This window comes from Antrostomus carolinensis, unplaced genomic scaffold, assembly GCF_000700745.2.
Source record: "Antrostomus carolinensis isolate BGI_N321 unplaced genomic scaffold, ASM70074v2 scaffold50539, whole genome shotgun sequence".
NCBI classification, from domain to species: domain Eukaryota; kingdom Metazoa; phylum Chordata; class Aves; order Caprimulgiformes; family Caprimulgidae; genus Antrostomus; species Antrostomus carolinensis.
Window position 1 is genome coordinate 13,834 of NW_010341556.1, and position 19,843 is coordinate 33,676.

The 19,843-nt window shown below is 37.1% G+C and overlaps 1 protein-coding gene across 1 annotated transcript in view; it reads left to right on the forward strand.

Annotated features, from left to right (window-relative positions):
• Positions 1-19,843, forward strand: part of TRPM1 (transient receptor potential cation channel subfamily M member 1) — a gene marked incomplete at both ends in the record, with an annotated part of 34,716 nt that overhangs the window by 12,411 nt on the left and 2,462 nt on the right. The window contains 14 exons of the mRNA XM_010176502.1: positions 719-769; positions 968-990; positions 1,415-1,428; positions 2,259-2,362; positions 3,612-3,641; positions 6,120-6,412; positions 6,955-7,183; positions 8,630-8,752; positions 9,084-9,215; positions 11,212-11,340; positions 12,641-12,892; positions 13,550-13,724; positions 16,853-16,873; positions 18,592-18,736. Of these exons, the coding sequence (XP_010174804.1) occupies positions 719-769; positions 968-990; positions 1,415-1,428; positions 2,259-2,362; positions 3,612-3,641; positions 6,120-6,412; positions 6,955-7,183; positions 8,630-8,752; positions 9,084-9,215; positions 11,212-11,340; positions 12,641-12,892; positions 13,550-13,724; positions 16,853-16,873; positions 18,592-18,736 (1,721 nt within the window). The remainder of the gene's footprint in view (positions 1-718; positions 770-967; positions 991-1,414; positions 1,429-2,258; positions 2,363-3,611; positions 3,642-6,119; positions 6,413-6,954; positions 7,184-8,629; positions 8,753-9,083; positions 9,216-11,211; positions 11,341-12,640; positions 12,893-13,549; positions 13,725-16,852; positions 16,874-18,591; positions 18,737-19,843) is intronic.

Consider the following 19,843-nt stretch of genomic DNA (forward strand, 5'->3'; position numbering starts at 1 on the left):
CCTACAGCAGCTTCCAGAAGCTATTGCAGTTTGTTATGTAAATATAGCGATGTATTTGAAATGCACATTCAAAAGACTTAAAAAACTAATGTAGATAGTAAAATTTTAATGCCAGCTAGTAGTAGTCATTTACTTTTAATCTCAATTATTTTTCATGTATGTATACTTTAATAGTATTGCAATAAGTCCGTAAATCGGACAAAGTACTTACATAGCAACTTTTATTCTTAGCACATTGCAGAAGTTGGTATCATTTTTCCTTGTGACCCAGCAAAGCAAAATATTTTTCCCAAAACAGTAGAACATAATGCATTTTTATTCAAATTTTCCCCAGCCCAACCCACAGCAAATTCATCAGGAGCATAACTATTTCCAGATTGTTTTTCTTCCCATCATTTAAGTGGCAAGTAGTCCAGGGCAGCATTCGTACAATGTATAACCTCAACCCCTCAATCTAGTCCTCCAGTCCCTTTATACTTCCTGCCGCAAGACAATACCACCAACTGCTTTGACTTGAATCGCCACATAAAGAATTATAAGAAAGGGATTACACAGCTCATGATAGAAATGTGTTTGTCATTGTAGCCCAGTTCCTTCTTTTCACCCCTGCAGTGTGATGGCATGTGGTTGCCTGAAGTTATGCTTACAGTGCCATTTGTGTTTGTAAAAAATCTGAAGAATTGAAGCTCTAATGGATGGTGAATTATTTTTGTTTCAGAGATTGGGTCCACCAAATACGCTGCATTTGCTAGTCAGAGATGTGAAAAAGGTAAGCCTAACTAACAGCAGCATTACATTTGCATTATTACATTAGTCAACAGTTAAAGCAAGAATAGCATATGGAGAGGAAAGTTAAACTCCTACTAATGTAATATATCATTTGAGATTTAGGTTGATGTTGTTTCTTCTCCACAAGAAGTGCCCAATGCAGCATTACAAAGGAGGAGTGGAAGGAAAGGCCTGCTAGGTTAACTGGAAGCCCAACTACCAGCACAGAATTTGTTCCCTTTTGTTTGTTTCCTTGTGTGTTTTTTTACTTCATTTTCTCACAAGCAACCCTACTATTACCTGGGAGAAAATCCGTTCTGTTTCTCAGTGCTACAAGTCCTAAATTTTTGTTTCCATTCTATGTAAATTTGTTCATTAGGAATATGTATTATTCATTATATATGAATTCATTCACTATTCATTATAATGAATAGGTTCATTATAAGATTGGTTGTTTTATTTGCTCTCTTTGAGGTTTTGGAGCTTTTATTCAGTAAAATTCAGCTATGTGAAATAGCCTGTATTCCTTTTTGCAAGGAAAACTCCCATTTATTCCCAGATGGCTTAGATATGGGAATTAAGCAGTACTGGGTGAATGTATAATTCATATTGATCTGCTTCATAGTTTAACACTTTTCTCATTCAGTGTTTGTCTTTTGGGTGTTACCAATGCTCTTCTGCATTCTGATTTCTGTCTGTCTCTCCTTTTCATTGCATTTTCATGGCTCACTCGTTCAGCGGCAGTCTCGGGGATTCAGTTGGGTTAACATGGAGGTGATGTGTTTGCTTAGGATATAGTTATTTCATCTTAGCAACTGCTCAGTGGTGCTGTAGAATCAGTTATTATCGTAGGATGTAGCTTGAACAATGAAGCACAGTTTTCAGCTCATGGTTCTGTCAGAGTCAATACCACTATCCAGTTTTTAAATATAACAGTGGAAATTATAGCCTGCCTTTTTTTTAATTCTGGGCTGCACATTAATCTAAATGATGTTGTGCATTGTAGTCTTAATTCTGTAGATAATATTATGATGGAATATAAGTTTCCATAAAATGTAAAGTATGCCTGATATTCACCATGAAATTAAGTCATGCTTTATATTGGTGGATTAATGACAGTCAGTACAAAGTAACTTAACTTCATCAGTATAACCCTTGCAAACAACTCAGGCTTGTACGGACACTGACATATTGTACAAGTAAATAAAGTGAAAATTTGTCCTCAGCTATAAATGCTGCCAACAACAAAACAAAAAAATCGACCCAAAAAATTTTTATTATGTGAAACAATTATCATTAATTTTGTACAAATATTCAGAGGCTGAAACCAGTGGTTGTAAATAATACCTCTGTGCCAATTTAAGCATGGCATGATACATCTAGCCAGAAAATTTTATATTTTATGTATGTTTTCTAATCCTAAATCCTTTTTTTTTTTTTTTTTTTTCAGAAAGAAACTGTTTTAGTTTGTGCTAAAAAATAACTAATAGATATTGGTCTTGTACTTGAATATCTCATGGGTGGAGCTTATCGCTGCAACTATACTAGAAAAAGTTTTCGGACTCTTTATAATAATTTATTTGGACCAAAGAGGGTAAGAATGAGTTCATTCTGGATATGGCTATTGCGCTGATGTTAAAAAATAAGTAATACTCTGTTCCTTTGTCTTCGTGAAAGACTACATGTTAAATTCTAAAGAAATTCTGCAAGACCGAAGTTGGAACTCTGGTAGTGAAGTTTTATAAGGAACCTGTAAAACATCTATGTTAAAGGATGGGAGGACCCAAAAGGTGGTAAATACATTGATCTGAAGGTGATTTTCCTCCTGTTTCAGTAGTTTACAACCCAAGCATTTCTAACTGTGATGTTTGCATACTTATTCCTACCTGAAGCTGTAGCTTGACCTTTTAGCTGTCTTATAATTGTAAACTGTATTGGTCAAGCCAGGCCTATTGATCAAGTAATTATAACCAGCAGTAGCCTTACCTTGGATAAGGCAGAGTCTGAATACAGAATAGCTATAAACCTGTACACTAAGTCCTGTAAAGAACTGCTCTGAGTATAGATCTTATCCTATGGAAGCCACTGCAATCTCATGAAAGCATTTCAGAGTCATGTACTAATCCTGAGAATATCACACACAGCCCTTACTTTGTTAAAAACTCTGTTCTAAGCAGATATAGTAATTTTCTTTCTTAGCTTATTTATTTGCTTGATTCAGCTGTGAAGGTCAAGTGAAACTTCCTAGCGGAAATACAAAAAGCCCCACACTAGGAAACTAGCCCCACAAATGGTCAGAAGGCCACTCAAAGCCCAAGTGTTCTGTAGCCGATATATAGTACATATGTAGTGTAGTACTATCTGCTGGAACAAACAAATAAACCTTTTACATAAAATGTAAACCAGAGATTTCACAGGAGAATAGAGGGATTTTTCTTAATGGGAAATTGTGAAAGGTTTGAAGATCTATTATATTTTTTACTCTTTCCTATGGGTATCTTATGTGTGCTTAGAAGCACTATTTTTTCAAGCTTTAGTGACCGTGCGGTGATTTTAATTCTCAAAGCAGTATACTATTGAATGATTCATTTAACTTTTCCATCTGAATCAAAATATTTTGCTTGAGTGCTGGATGGAAAGTATTCTCTAACCCATTGCCTTCCTGTAAATATAATTAAGAGAAAGGTTAATTAATTGTACCATTATTGGTAGAATTATTTAGAATGGTAAGTTTAATAATAAACTTTCATTTGTAAATGAAAATGTGTTTTTCCTTGGTATTGTTTGGTCTTTGAATTTTCCCTCCCATCTAACTGATTTTCTTTTCTATTTTTAATATTCAGCCAAAAGCTCTCAAACTACTAGGAATGGAGGTAAGTTGGATTTATTGTACAATATTATTTTTATCAGGGCATTTCTTGGTACAGTTCTGCTCTTGCTCTTAGCTTTTCCAGTATTACCGTGCTTAAAGTAAATTTCCGCTAGACAGGATCTTCGATTTTGCAAACAGCCTATGAAATACTTCTGACATTTTTTTTATGTATAGGGTTTTGAAAGCTATTTAAAGCTTTGCTTAATAGTCTTCAGGCAGTTTTTAGCACTATTATGTAATAACATGTTCCAAGTTGGAACATACTGTAGATTTAATCATTCAAATGTGAACATTGATGATACTGAAAAGAGAATGTTATCCAGCAGTCCTACTTATACTAGAAATCCCCTTTAACAATGAAGTAATAATTTATGTGCCACAAATTTTTGTTATAGAGAAAACATTTAACTGGAGTGAAAAAACAAGGTGGTCTGACATGTTAGATGCTGTCTGCCACTGTAAAACATCCTTACTACCATGATGGCAACACGCTTTGTAAATGATGAATCTGATCTAGAATTTTGGGTTCAACCCCTGCCTCAGTTACTTGTGTGTCTATAGAAATCTTGAATTGGTCAGAATAAAGTCTGGGACGTTACCTAAAAACTCACTCTATTTTGGAGGTAGTTGCTTTTGTTCCTAAAAAAGGTATTAATATAGACCAGGAAAGTATTTACACAAAGAGGCTAGGTACATTTCTCTGTGAAGTATGCTTTTATTAATGCTATGATAGTATTTAAACACAGTATATGTACATGTTGCTTGTGTTACATTTGGTGTGAACTATGCCCATACACAAAAGCCTCTATTTCCCCAAGCAGATAAACAGCTTTCTTCTCTACAGAGAAAGTCCAAGTTATGTTTAATCTCTCTGATCAGCTTCCTATCTTCTAATGGCTCCAGGCCAAAAGCTCAGTTCCTCAGAGATGTGACCCTTTTTAATCAGCATTGATCACACATAGGTTGGTCAGTGCTTCTCCCAAAGCATATTTTGATTTTCCTATTTTTCAGGGAGAAATGTTTTATATGGCACAAACTGAACTGTCCTCTCCATTTGACAGTGGGTACAGCCCACTTCCTTCTTCCAAGAGAAAGAAAAGGTGAAAAGAGAAATTAACATTTCTTTTGCTGAAGTGGTCAGTAAATTGATGTGACTCCGAGTGTTTGGGTTTTTTTCATTTCCAGTGGTAGCAGCTCTAAACCAGGAAGTTTAGACTCCTTACCACTTTGTCTTTCTTACCCAGGGTTTTGTTTTGATTTGATATTCCTAGTGTGGGGAGGACCTAATTTTTGGTCCTCTATTTGAGATTTTACATCTTGTGCTTCAGAGATGCTCAACACTTTATTTCACATGCATGCAATTAAGGACCTCTGAATTTTCCATAAGAGACAGAGGTCACAACTTGCAGTTCTTAAAACTGCTGGAAGAGAAATGCATATTTAATTGCTGAGCTGAAGAGTCATCTTTGGAAACCTGGGGTGTGAGGCTGAACCCTGAATTTGGATTTAAGTTCATATTTTGTCAAAAAATAGTGCATTATGCTGAGCTTGCTTGAACAGGAGCCAATTTTGTAGAATGGTAATTGCTTTTACTTGCAATCCACGTCTGAGATTGGAGTCAAGGTCTACAATGATGATGAGCTCTGTCTACACCTATATATGCAGTGTTCTTCCTACATTATTTAAACCCTAATTTTCCCAATCATGGCTTTTCTCCCTTCAGGATCCTGCTTCATTGTCAGTACTTCCCTTCAGTTACTTCCATGTTGGTTCCTGTAGTAATGGCCTATCCTCTCTATCCCTTTAAGAAATGGGATACTTATACCTTCTGTTTGCAGTGCACACATAAGAGGAGATTGCTTATTCAAAGGTGAAGATTCCATTTAGTATCTTGCTGTTCTTATGGATGCTATCTGCCTGTCTTTTCCATTTGCATGTTACCGCTCTCTCCACCTGCATGTCAGTCTGAAAACTGCTTTGATGCCTGCAAGATGTGCAGTACTGTTCTTCAGGAATAGATGCAGACATATCAAATCAGAAATTACAGTGAAACCTATTCATAGTGAATTCAGGTTTGTTAGAGCTCCATTGACACTGCAATGGAATTCATTAAATATTGATTAATTCCAAATCAACTTGTGCAATTACACATGTGGTAGAGATCTACTTATGATGCGGTGTAAAGTGGTACCTTCACTCCAGTAGAGTTCTACTGTACTTACCCAAGATGGGTGACTTGTAATTAAGTATGTAAGAAACAATTCTCTGTATGAAATATTAAGCTGTGTGTGCTACCCCAGTGCTCTGTCACATGTTCCCCGTAGTTTTATTGCTATTGTCATTCATTGTAGCAAACAGCACAAACAAATTAGAACTTTCAGTATTAATATGCCCTCGCAATAATTTTTCTGTGTATGGTGCCATTGTCAGGTAAGCTGATAAAAATTGATGGGAATGTTTTTTCTTCGTTTCTTCCCAGGATGATGAGCCTCCCACTAAAGGTAAGAAGAAGAAGAAGAAGAAAAAGGAGGAAGAGATCGATATTGATGTCGATGACCCAGAAGTTAGCCGCTTTCAGTATCCCTTTCATGAACTGATGGTATGGGCCGTGCTGATGAAACGGCAAAAGATGGCACTCTTCCTTTGGCAGCGGGGGGAGGAAACCATGGCCAAGGCACTTGTGGCCTGTAAACTGTACAAATCTATGGCCCATGAGTCTTCTGAGAGTGAGCTGGTGGACGACATCTCTCAGGATCTGGACAACAACTCCAAGTTAGTAGATGCAGAGCAGAGTATATGTCTACTTGATATAGGGGGTTGTCTGACCTGCTCAGAAGCTTTAATTTTAGTAAAGTAAATTGATTTCTAGAATGTAGGTTCACAGAATGCCATTTGGAGCCTATTTATCAACAGTAAACAAGCCAAAATATGGTCTCAGAATCTGCAAGCAACGCTAGCCAGACGACCTGCATTTTTTTTCTGACAGCACACATTCTTTCTTCATCTTCTCTCTGTAAAACTAGCTAGTTTTATTTCACAAGGTTGTTTTCAGGATTTACTCACAGAAATTAAGGGCTATCTGATGATACATCTAAACTGTCCTTATGTTTTCAGTCTAAGCTAATTCTCTCTGGTCACTAAAAATTTGTTCAGAACTTTTGTGGGCTGTCCCAAATCAAGCTTGAGACTCAGTTGTTGTCATTGTACACATATGTGAAAAAACATGGCCCCTCGTGAACGGAATTAAAACTCCAAATGCAAGCAAACACTGATTTCTAAATCAAACTTCACTGGACTTATCTTGCATTTTCCAGGGATTTTGGCCAGCTGGCTGTTGAGCTCTTGGATCAGTCCTATAAACATGATGAGCAGATTGCCATGAAACTACTGACCTACGAACTGAAAAACTGGAGTAATTCTACCTGCTTGAAATTGGCTGTAGCAGCTAAACACAGGGACTTCATTGCTCACACATGCAGCCAGATGCTCCTAACAGATATGTGGATGGGGCGACTACGCATGCGGAAAAACCCAGGCCTTAAGGTATTTCTGTTCTGCAGGTCTTTTCAAAGATGTAGTTTGTTGCATGCAACACTGCATTTTACGTAGTGTATGCATAGAACAAATTGGCTTGCTAATTATATATGTTTTAAGAACATACCTGTTTTAAAGCTCATTTTTTGGTTTTCAAGTTCATTATATCTAAGGAACATTACTACATGACAAAGGAAAATATAAATCCATAAAAGGCTTCACATGATTAGAACCTGCGAGCAAAGTTGAGGCTTTCAATGAGTTATGAGATCTGTTCATTTGAAACATACACCTTTGATTAAAAATTAGTCATATACAAGCAAAAAGATCTCTGTTAGGGTCCATGCAATAGGAATAAAGAGAAAATGAACCAGATGTGGACACGTGCTTCTTACACTGCTTAATATTTTACCAGAAGACAGAGTTGAAAGTTAGTGTTGAAAACAGTGAAATCTGTGCAGTTGCATTGTGTGAAACGATATGATTTTTATTTCCCTCTTCTGTGATTTGATAATATGGTCTCTCTTACTGATTTTTTGTATTTCCTGATTGTTGGATTTACAAAAAAAATGAGTAATGTGAGGAGGCTGGCACAAAAGATAAACATGAGTGAGACAGTGTTAAGGAAGCAGAGCAGTGTTTGCTCATGTGTGTTTTCATGCAACTATAATCCTTTCCTTGTTATATAATGCAGTTGCTGTCACCCGTATGAAGGCCCATTGTGATGGTGCCATGTCATACTCCCAAGCTTGCTGACATACACATTACACTGTCTTTGTCATTCATCATTTATTTCCACTTTCCCATGTCTCCCTCTTAAACCTGTTTAAAATCTTCAGGGAAGTGTCCTGCTTTTCAGATTGCATCATGATGCTTTCTAAAACTGTCTTTTTATTTCCTTTCTTTTCTCCAAAGTATCAATCAACCTGCTCGTGTTCTAGTTTCCTTACCTGCATTCTTTTCTTTGCTCCTTTTATGTACTTCAGCAACTCATGCTTGTGTTTCTATGTCTCAGTAATTTCATATAGTAAAAGCTTTCCCAGTGCTATCTGCAAGGCTTCTTTTACCTTTCAGAAGTTGGTTTTTTTTTTAACTATTAAAACTAATTATAGTAGGTAATTAAAGTAACTATAAACTCCAGAAACAAACCTGAAGCCCTCTTCCAACAGCTACTGTGACTATTCCATGGAATTTCTCTGCACAACTCTTAATTCTGGAGCATAATTTCTTAATTGCAATGTGTTCATGGAGATGGGAAGCCTTCCAGGGTGCCATCTTTCCATACAAGACCTTATGCCAATGCTTCATAAGTACTACTTACTCATTTTTGTAGGTTTGAAGATAGAGTATCTTGAATACTATACAAAATAAAATATTATGGGATTTGCCTTGTTATGAAATCTATTAATGTAAACAAATATTGCCATCTGAGTTTAATTATTTTGTGTTGTACAGGTTATAATGGGGATTCTCTTCCCCCCCACCATCCTTTTCTTAGAGTATCGGAGTTATGATGATTATTCTTACCAGACATCAAGAGAAAATGAAGAAGGCAGAGAAAAGGAGGAGGAAAATGTGGTCAGTAATGGAGATTATTAGGAAGTTCTAATATCTCAAGAGTGCTCAGTTTTCTAACTTCTCTGATTATGCTATAAGTTAAAATCTCAACTGCCTCTGGGATAAAAATCAGTGAAGAGTTTTGGGAGTGTATATGCTGGGTTCTCAGGGTGTGTAAATTATCTGTGTGGTTGCACAGATTTGCAGAATTTGTATTTTTATCTTTTTAAAAAGTGGTCTATTGTTCAGAGGAAGCATTGTGTAGTTAACAGTTGACTGGGGCTGTAGTTGAGGAAAAGCTACTATTTTTACTATTGTATATTGATGAAAACTGACAACTTTGGTCTTCCAGGATGCAAATGTGGATACAGGCTCCCGAAAAGGAGATGAAGAGAATGGAAATAAAAAACAAAAGAGCCTTCCAATTGGAACAAAGATCTATGAATTCTATAATGCACCTATTGTCAAATTTTGGTTCTACACAGTAAGTCATGATGATTAAACTGATAATGATCATTTTTCTCACACCTGTGAAACTTAAAAGATTCCACTGTAAAAATAATAACCAATAAATAAATAAATAGTTCTGACTTTCATGAAATCTGATGAGTAAAGCACTCTATTAAGAGAAAAATGCATTGACAATGAAACAGAATGAATAACTGAAGCTTATGCTGTCAGCCTTTAAAGCTCCTACACACTTTGAAGGAGGCTCTGCCTGACGAATCGTGTGCCAAACTCAGTGCAAGCTCCACAATCCAGTCACTCAATCCAGAATTCTCTTGGCTGGATTCTCTTGCTTTCTAAAGGCTCTGGCTCCTGTTCTGCAATGAAGTATACTTTAGGACCCAAGAAATAATGACACCGTATCAGTGCTTGCCATTTGCTGTTGACAGTTAGGCTCAGATGAGTACAACCTAGATGGAAGCACAGAACCCAGTCTGCTAAGACTTAAATAGGTACTTTTCTTTTATTTAAATAATCAAAACCAATCTAAACTAAAAGATTTATTTTTGACAAGCATCTGATTTTCTCTTTAATGCATCAAGAATTATCTGGTGCTAAACTTTGTTTTAATAAAACAGAAAAAACATTTATGCTGCTGCTCATAAATTTTGTGTATGCCCTGTAAAAAGGATCCTGGTTTATTTTTTATTCCAAGTTAGGACTTCCGATACCTAAAAAGTCAAGATATTATGTAGGTTTTTAACACATTGTAATCACAAAACACTACACCGATCCCTTTCTGCTGCCTGTATTAGTAATTTAAAAGCAAAATTCATATTTCATTTTAAATAAAAGTATTCAACATGGTTTCACAGTGTAAAGAAATTACATGTTAGTAGATTTAAAAAGCCCCAGGCACAAAGGGCCTAATTTAGAGTGCTTTGGAGTTCTTGTTTTGCTTCTTTGAACAAAAGAAATAATTCGACTGCCTAGATCATATGTTCCACAGCATTTGTCATTCCTTCAGCTGCTGGAGGCCCGTGGCCTCTGCCTGTGTGCATAGCAGCTGTAGGAAGTGCGTTGCGGCAGGCCCACTTTCTTCAGAGAAGAAAATGTTTTTTCTTGTGCAGGTAAGGGTCTTCAACACCTGAATCTTTCATGCATAGCCTCAATGTATGTGCTTATATATGTTCATATGAATGTCATGAATAGAGCAGGCTTCACTTTCATGCATTATGCAGGCCCCTCAGCTAAGATGATTTTACTACCTTCTGTTTGGTGTTTCTTCTCTCACATGGTGATGCAGCCTTTTGTGCTCTCACTGAATTAGGCTTCAACAAGAAACTTGCTCCTGAGACTAGGGGCTACTTAAAGTAACCAAAATATCTGCAAACCTACATGCAGATGAGTAACCAGTATAGGAAGAGGTGTTGTAAGGACTGGTATATGAAGTCTGTATGCCTCTGGCTTCATGTAAAGAGTATGTTCTGCCTAGGTGGTCTCAACCACATTATTACAGGGTAGAGGAAAGCACGTAGCTTCGTGGCTCTTTATTTCCCCTACCCCTCCAGGCAGGTGCTGCTCACAGCCCTGCCTCCCCATTCTGCTTTAGAGCTGTTTTGAGATGGTGGGTAAACATTTCACACCAAATACCTCATTCTTTAGAAAACTTTTTCTCCCATGGAATATCTTTTGGTTTATTACTGCTTTGTTTCCTTTGGTTCCTTAACTCTGGACTTTCAAGATGTCTAAAGTTTTTAGTTTGGCTGGTCACCAAAGACTGCTGTGAGGCATGGAGACACCAACATCACCAGTTTGACATTTAAACTTAAAAAAGTAGTTATAGAAAACTGAGTGATAACCGGGTTGACTTACACTAATAGTCCAGAACTTCCTAATGTAAATTTGTGGACACTGATTATTTTTGTGTATTGAAGTCATCTCAAGTAATTGAATACTGCCTAACTGTGTAAGGATCCTGGGATCCATCACCTAAAGTCCATAAAGGATTTTTGGGGTTTGGTTTTTTTTAGATATCATACCTCGGTTACTTGATGCTATTTAATTATATCATCTTGGTGCGGATGGAACGGTGGCCGTCAGTCCAGGAATGGATTGTCATCTCCTACATTGTGACATTGGCTTTAGAGAAAGTAAGAGAGGTAAAGTCTGACCATACCAACATCTCATGATCCTTAAAATGAAGCTTGCTTTTAGAGGTAATAATGGCATGGACTTGTGCAGAGGGTTGAGAAGCCATACACGAGTAAGAAGATTCTCATATCCACAGAGTCCCCAAATGCCCATCACTGGAGAGAGTTTATTTATAATCCAATCCCATACAAAACCTTATTTTATTGTGCAAAAAGGTCAGGCAAAAATGCACTGAGGTTAGCAGTCAAAATGAATGTTGTCATTCTCTTATGTGTATTTCCAAGGAAGGGTAAGGCCATAACCCATGAAGGAAATCTCAGTAGGCACTGTATTTTATTACTGGTGCAGTCCTTGAGAACTTCAGGCAGACAGGTGTTTTGGGGAATTAGCCAGGAGTACTATCTGACTGGTCTCGTTAGTTTTGTATGACGAAGAGGGCATAGAAACATCTACTGGATTCACATGCTGTAGTGTAGTTTGCACTTAGCCTATCCTTCTCTGATTCACAATTCCCACATCTCATACTAACTGTATTTAGAAATAAATATGGATGTCAAGTCAGTAAGCCAGATCTTCTGGTTTAAATGCTACTGATTAAAGTCTACAACAAAAAAAGGCTTAATAAAGCCAAAATATAAACAAAGGTGAAACGAGAGTCCAGAGGAGGGCCATGAAAATGAACAGCTCTGCTACAAAGAAAGGCTGTAAGAGTTGAGGTAGTTCAGCCTGGAGAAGAGAAGGCTCTGGGGACACCTTGCTGCAGCCTTTCAATATGTAAGGGGGCTTATAAGAAAGCCGAAGACTTTACTAGGGCCCGTAGTGACAGGACAAGGGGCAACTGTTCTAAACTGAAAGAAGGTAGGTTTCAGTTGAACATAAGGAAGACATTTTTTATTATGAGCATGGTGAGACACTGGAACACATTGCTCAGAGAAGTTGTGGATGCCCCATGTCTGTAAGTATTCAAGGTCAGGTTCAACAGGGCTTTGAGCAACCTGATCTAGTGAAAGATGTCTCTGCCCATGGAAGGGCAGTTGGACTAAATGATCTTATAGGTCCCTTCCAACACAAGCCATTCTGTGTTTCGTGAAAAGGAAATTTTGCCTGTGAGTAACTAAAAATATTGCCACTTGAGACAAATTTTGCTGGCAGTGGAGGGGGTCTTGGACACCTATTGAATGTGACAAGATTGGTCTTTTTTCATGACCATTACTTCAAAAATGTAACTTGGAGTTTTTACTAATGATTTGCTTTGTTTTGTTTTGGGTTTTTTGTTTGTTTTTGGTTTTGTTTCTTGTTTAATTTCAGATTCTGATGTCAGAGCCTGGCAAGTTGAGCCAAAAAGTGAAAGTTTGGCTCCAGGAATACTGGAATATTACTGACCTGGTGGCTATTTCAGTATTTATGATCGGAGCAATTCTTCGCCTACAGAACCAGCCTTACATGGGTTATGGAAGAGTGATTTACTGCGTAGATATAATTTTCTGGTACATTAGAGTACTAGATATCTTTGGTGTGAACAAATATCTGGGACCTTACGTCATGATGATTGGAAAGATGGTTAGTGCCTAAATTGCTGTAAATTACATATTTCAGAACTTCACGGGAAACTAAATTCCGTTCTGATTTTAAAAAAGAGGTTTTCTATCTGAGTAGGACTGAATAAAGGCTGTGAAAAAGTTGCTGTGTGAATTTCACACACACATGAGATGCAATACTCTTGCTAATAATTGTTTGATTTTTTTGAACCAGCCTGTGGAAACTTGTTCACTTTGCCTGCCTTCTGCCTCCCAAAGCCATAGCGATAAGAGATTGTTGATACACCAGGATCATCCACAAAAGCATCAGTTGTGAGCAGGAGATGATACAGCAATGATTATATCATCTCTTTGCAACCACAGAAGAGGTCTGTGCTGAAAGCACGGCATAGTGCACTTGATGCAAAAGAGAATAGGGATAGCAAAGATTTTAGCATTTTTTAAAGTATTTTTAAATATAAACCTAGTATTCTTTTAAATGACTGTTTTTACTGCATTTTTGTGTATGCTTAATTCATGAGCAGTAGTTAAAGTCAAAGAGTAATATAAAGAAAATTATCCAGAGGAATGTATTTGTTCTCTTGATACTTTCTTGTTTAATGCATACTGGCAAACAGATACGTGGGTGCTACTGTACTACCTGGTGATGATAAGAGCCTCTGTATGGTCTCTCCTACAGATGATTGACATGCTCTACTTTGTGGTCATCATGCTTGTCGTTCTGATGAGTTTTGGAGTAGCCCGCCAAGCTATCCTGCACCCAGATGAGGAGCCTTCTTGGAGACTAGCTCGCAACATCTTCTATATGCCCTACTGGATGATCTATGGAGAGGTGTTCGCAGACCAGATAGACCGTAAGAGTAGAATTCATAGTAAGAGTCTGTTTCCTGTTTCTGAGGCAGATGATCAGATCCAAATTAATGATTGTTTTTAATTTGGAAGTAGTGTTTGTCTTTATGTTTATATTATTGTTGTTGTTGCTCTCTTGTGAGACTCCAGAGACTGAGCAATTTTCTGTTCTCCACCTGCATGTCCTGTCTCGCAGTTTATATTTAAATTCAGTCATGTGATAGTTTAACCAATTTATTTTACTAATAGTCAGTTCCAACAGAAGAAGAAAAAAATAAATACCTTGCACAGGAAATGAAAATACACATATCCTTTCATCTCCAACTCACACCACAATGAGCTAATACATTTTTAGTCCCATAGATACATCTATCTGCTTCCCCGAAATGTTTCCATTTCATGAATCACTCATGTTCTTTTCTACACCTGTAGAAAAGCAAAACAAAAAATGAAAACTGCTTGATTAGCTTTGGGTGTGGAAATAGCCTTTCTTATATAAAAACTGCACAGTTTAAAAAAATAACTCTTGAGTATTTTAGAGGAGATGGAAACCGTCATATTACTGCTAGTTTTGTGTTAATATTTGAAATTTGTACAGATAGTCAAACACGCAGCTGGCCTCTTCTAGTATGTATCGCATAGTTTGCACTTTATCTGAAATAATATAAGCTGCTATTTCAGCATCATGTACGTGTTATTTCAACCATCTGCATATATTGACAAGTAGTAAAGTGGAAGGCTGATGAAACTGTAAGGTCTAGGTTCAGTCAAAAATCATAAAGATCCATCATCATGAGAAACTTTTATACCAAATGTCATTAAAGTGTACTTTAATCGCTTAGAAAGGAATAAAATGACATTAGTCTGTTTCTACACTGTTGCAAAGATCATATAATCTTCATTTTCCTTATGAATGCTTGTCTCATTAATGTAATTTATGATACATTAAATTACTCTTGACAAATAAAAGGTCAAGCCAGTCATTTATTGTCTGATATTGCAGTTTCAGTGCACACGTGAGCCAGGGTAAGCTCAGGATCTCTCAAGTGGACTAATTCTCCCATGGGGAGGAATATGCTGTTACAGTGTATCCCCTACCTTTGTGGTTCATAATGTACATTCCAATCCTCCTTCACTTTGAACAAAGAAATATGTGCCAACGTAGACAGTTTGATTTCTTTATAAATCAAAGCTTACACCTTACCAACAATACCGACCTCTTTAGTGTAAGTGGTGTCCTAGACTTCTGTCATACTTACAGCTGTTTCTAAGTTATATACTCAGCATCTTTTGAATTAGAAGTCTTTCTTCAGCAGTGCAAAAGATTTTGGGGAAAAAAAGTTTCAGTTCAGGGCTTTCCAGTTACACAAGTTCAGTCCAGCTACTTGCTCCACTAACCTTCCCAGGTCAGAAGCTTTGCTGTGTCAGCAACTTAAATATAAGCTAACTTGGGAATGTGTGGTTTTGTTGTTGTTTTAATAGTGAAATAAAAGTGGCTATGCAAGGTGTTCTACTGGTATAACTAGACTGCATGATGGTTATTCTGTAAATTTCTTATGTCTAGAAGTCTATGGACTGACTTCTGAAGATCTTTTTACTTTCAATAAGAAATTTTCACTCAGATCTTTCTCTGGTTATCTGTAAACAGGCCAGAAAAGCAACCTCAGAAGTCACTGGGAAGTGATTGCTACGGGCAATCTAACCTGACTCTGTGTCAAGGTAGTTTTGCCAAAGCCCATGAGTATAAACAATTTATGGAAAAAGTATTACATCAAATTTTCCTTCTGAAAGAACATAGTTGGACTTTTGTCAGTAGCTTCACTGATTATAGGAAGTCACCTAAAAATGAAGATCACAAATCACAGATTTGCTGAGGCTCAACAGCACCTTTGGAGATCATCTAATCAAACTTCCCTGCTCAAAGCAGGGTAAATTAGAGCAGGTTGCTCAGGGACTGTCTGGTCAAGGTTTTAATATCTTGAAGGATGAATATGGTGTAACCTCTCTGAACAACCTGGTTTAAATGGAATTTCCCCTATTTCTATCTTTTCCCACTGCCTCTTGTCCTATCACTGCATACCACTGAGAAGAGTCTGTCTTTTTTACTCCATCTCACCATCAGGCATTTATAACATTGGTAAGATCCCCCCCATCCATTCTCTTCTCACTAAATTATCACAGCTTTCTTGGCCTTGCCTCATTTGTCAGATGCTCCAATCAACTTAATAATCTTTGTGGCCACTTATGGGAGTCTTTCCAGTATGTCCATGTCTGATTTCTATGGGAGAGCCCAGAACTAGACACACAAGTCCAGATGTGGTTTGACCAGAGCTGAGTATGGGTGAATAATTACCTCCCTTAACTTGCTGGTAACACTTTTCCTAATGCAACCCAGGATGCTCTTGTCTGGTTCCCTCTGCTTAGAAGATGTCCCTGAGCAAGAATTTAGTGGCATCTAGTACTCAACAGTACTAAATTCTTAAAGAATAGAGAACCCTGATTGAGTTTCTTTCAGTAGTGTGATTTTTTTTCAATCACCATTTAGGAGTTGGCAAGTGTCCATACTGGTAGTGAAAATGGGCTTTAATGATACTGTACACTGGAATAACATCAGTCTCATGACTGTTAACAGAAACACTGATATTCAATAGAAACAGCTGACAGACTGGTGGTTCTTAAAAAAAAAAAAAGAAAAAGAGAGAGAAAGAAAAGGAGGAAATATTTCCATAGTAGCTAAATAATTAATTTTTGTGATAACTTTGGGTTAGTTTGTGTTTGTAGTGGCTGCCAGTTTTGTTTACTTGCCTAAAATATAGTGTATATTTAAATGATCATCTGCCAGAAGCATTTTGTGATTTATTATTAATCTCTTTAATTCACTGCCATATGTAGCCTTTGGGGATAACAATATGAAAAGGAAATTGCAGAATGCAATGCATTTTTAACAAAGACATTGTTTCTAAGCATATGTCTTTACTGGTTTGATATTTGAGCTGCTTATCTTTTCTTGGTGGCAAAACTGTATTTTAAATAATCTTTTTTATGTTTTTTTTTCCCCCTGCATTATTCTATTGTTTTCTTTCTTTCTCTCCTTGCTTCCTTTGTTATTTTGTTCCTTTGGAATGCTGTTCAGTCTATGCCATGGAAATTAATCGTAAGTCTCTGTGGAGAGCTGATTATCTTATTTAGCTGAATATGTTCATTAATCTTTTTCTTCACTAGACAATGACATTTTAATTATATGGCTCATCCAATATTCAGGTGTGAATCTTGTTTATCTACTTGTTTCATTTGAAAAGAAGCAAAGGAAAAATATTTTAATACAGATTGCAGATCAGAAGTTTTAATTGAGCTCGTGTGGTTGCTATGATTTGTTTCTAGTACACTGACATGACAATAATCCATTTTTTAAATCATGATGTATGAGTGTCATGGTATATCTAATGCCCTTTGATTACCTAGATATAATGTTAATGTTTCTTTGTCAATACTTTCATGAGTCCATGTGAATAATATTATGATTCACTTGACTTCCCTCTTATATTTTTCTTATGATAAATTGAAAAAATGTAGGTCTGATGTTTGAAAAGCAAGTTAAATATATTTTATTAATCATGATCTAAATATCGCTTTCGGTCCCCACAGTAAATAAGATTAGTCTGTTTTCAAGTAATTTGAAGTATTTTTCAGGTGAGGTTGAAGCATTGGCTTTTTTTGCAAAATGCTTAAAAAATCTGGTTTGTCTATTCACATAAACGAAATCTGTAATGAACTCATTGTCAGACTAAGATTTCAGCTAAAGAACCTGTGGCTGATAAACACTTTACCTGCTACTAAATGGTTCCAAAGTTAGCCTTGTATTTGAAATCAGATACACTGGCACTTCATTTAGAGACAGGATAAACTTGCTGCATCTGCCCAAGACAACTCTTACCCCAAAACAACCTGTGTATTCTTAGGATTACATCAAACAATTATTTTGTATCAGTTTGATCAATATTCTCAATTTTTGTCTCATTCTCACTGCTCTATTTTGCTGTTACCATATATTTTTCATTTTATAATTTTATCTCATTAGTTTAAAATTTTAGCTAAAATTTAGAATTACTCTGAAAAATCATGGAAACAGAAATTGGCCTGAAAGTGGCTGCAGGGCCACTTGTTGGTAACATTTAACAGCCCCAGACAGGAACATCATTGTCTAGGGTCCATCTAGGGAGTCCAGTCAGGAGCAACAGGAGACAGGGCCAGAGACAGAAGAAGGGCCCACCCAGGGAACAAACACAAGTCCAAGGTCCATCCAGGAGGCAGAGCTGACACCTGCACACCTGACATAGCTCAGACAGGAACAGGTGGGTGCATAGGGGGTGTAGGTGTAGACCCCAGGTGAAGCTAGTCAGGATCATTAAAGCCTCTTTAGTATCCTCAAGGCCCTGATAAAGGTTTAATTTATGCTCAGCAATCTGAGACCACTGAGTAAATCCTTTTCTATCTTTTGCAAGGTATGCACACAAGTTTGGTTGGAGAATTTTTTTTAAATTCCACTATTAATATAGAAGTATGCACATTAAGATCTTGTCCTAGACTGTTAATGTGAGAGAAAGAAAATCCATATGAATTTAAAGAGAAAGCCATGTTGTACAGTAAACTTGGAGCTGCCTCTCTGATCACTATGATGGGAAATTATTTTTGTAGGCTGTAGTTAAAAGCAGAATTTGAAGTAGAAATTATATATACTTGCTACTGGAAATAAACTGACAAAATTCATTTAGCTTGGCAAATTTTATGCATGTGTCGTCATTAAATAAATGTGAATAGTGTGTTTATATGTCAGGCAATTTGTGAAAAACACCTTTCCTGCTTTTTCTTCAGCTCCTTGTGGGGACAATCTTTATGATGATGATGGTAAACGCCTCCCTCCGTGTATACCAGGGGCCTGGCTCACTCCTGCTATTATGGCCTGTTACCTCTTGGTAGCTAATATCCTGTTGGTAAACCTGCTGATTGCTGTCTTCAAGTATGTAAAATAATCATGCACTATCTTTACTGTCTTACCACCCAGATAAAGTTTCTGTGAGACCCCATCAACTGATTTTGGAAGGGTTTGCATTTGCACTCAGAATCTAAATACTTTATGAACATGACTGTCAAATACTTGCAATAGTGTATACGGTGGGAAAGAAAAGGTTGCTTTAAATTTGCCAGCAGCTGCAGTAAGGCATATGAGAGAATCTGGCTACTTCCAGTTACCATTTAGTGGATAGTGACAGGTTCTGGAAAGATGAAAAACAGAATCCATGAAACCTCCTGCACACATGATGGAAGCCCATGTAACCACTAGCAAATGTTTCTGTGATAGAACTGCAGAATGAAAATCTGAAAATCAAAAGAAGGAGGCATTTCCACTGTCACTAGATCATCTGGCTTCTTTTTGGTTTTTTTCTTCTTGTTTTGCTTTTAATTTAGAAAAAGAAATCAAGGCCTTGCAGAGTTCTTATATGACCCGAAAAAGGAGACTGTATTGCCTTGAACCAGGAGAAAGAATGGCTACGTGTTGCCAAGATCTGTGGACAGTCCAAGCAATGTGCACTATGCACATTCTTAATGTTATTCCACAAATCTTTATGTAGACTTATCTGGAGTAAAACCAAATAAATTCCTGCTCCTGGCTTTCTCTACCCACAGTTATGTTGCATGCTTTTCCTGTCATGACCTAGGGATTAAAAAAACAATAAAAAAAAAATCTACTTGCTAGTAAGACTTTCCAAACACACCACCTGAGAAAAGCAGGTGATCCATTTTTGATGCCCATACACATGTAGCATTGGAGGCCTTGTTGGCATAGGTAGCTGGTGTCACAACCACAAAAATAATTAATCGTGTGCACAGAAATCTACAGCTCACAAAGTCTGTCTTTCCTTTGATATATGTAGCTTAAAAGGTCAAGAATTTTGAAGTGCTCAAATGCCAGTCACATTGCTAGGGGGAAGGGGAAGGAATTTTACAATGGTAGCTATTATTGGCTGAGGAGACCAAGGAATCAGCAGTTTGGGAAGTAGGTCATGCTGTTAACTCCTGCCATCCCAGCATGGTTACAAGGGGGTGAGATCTAGCTGGGCCATTC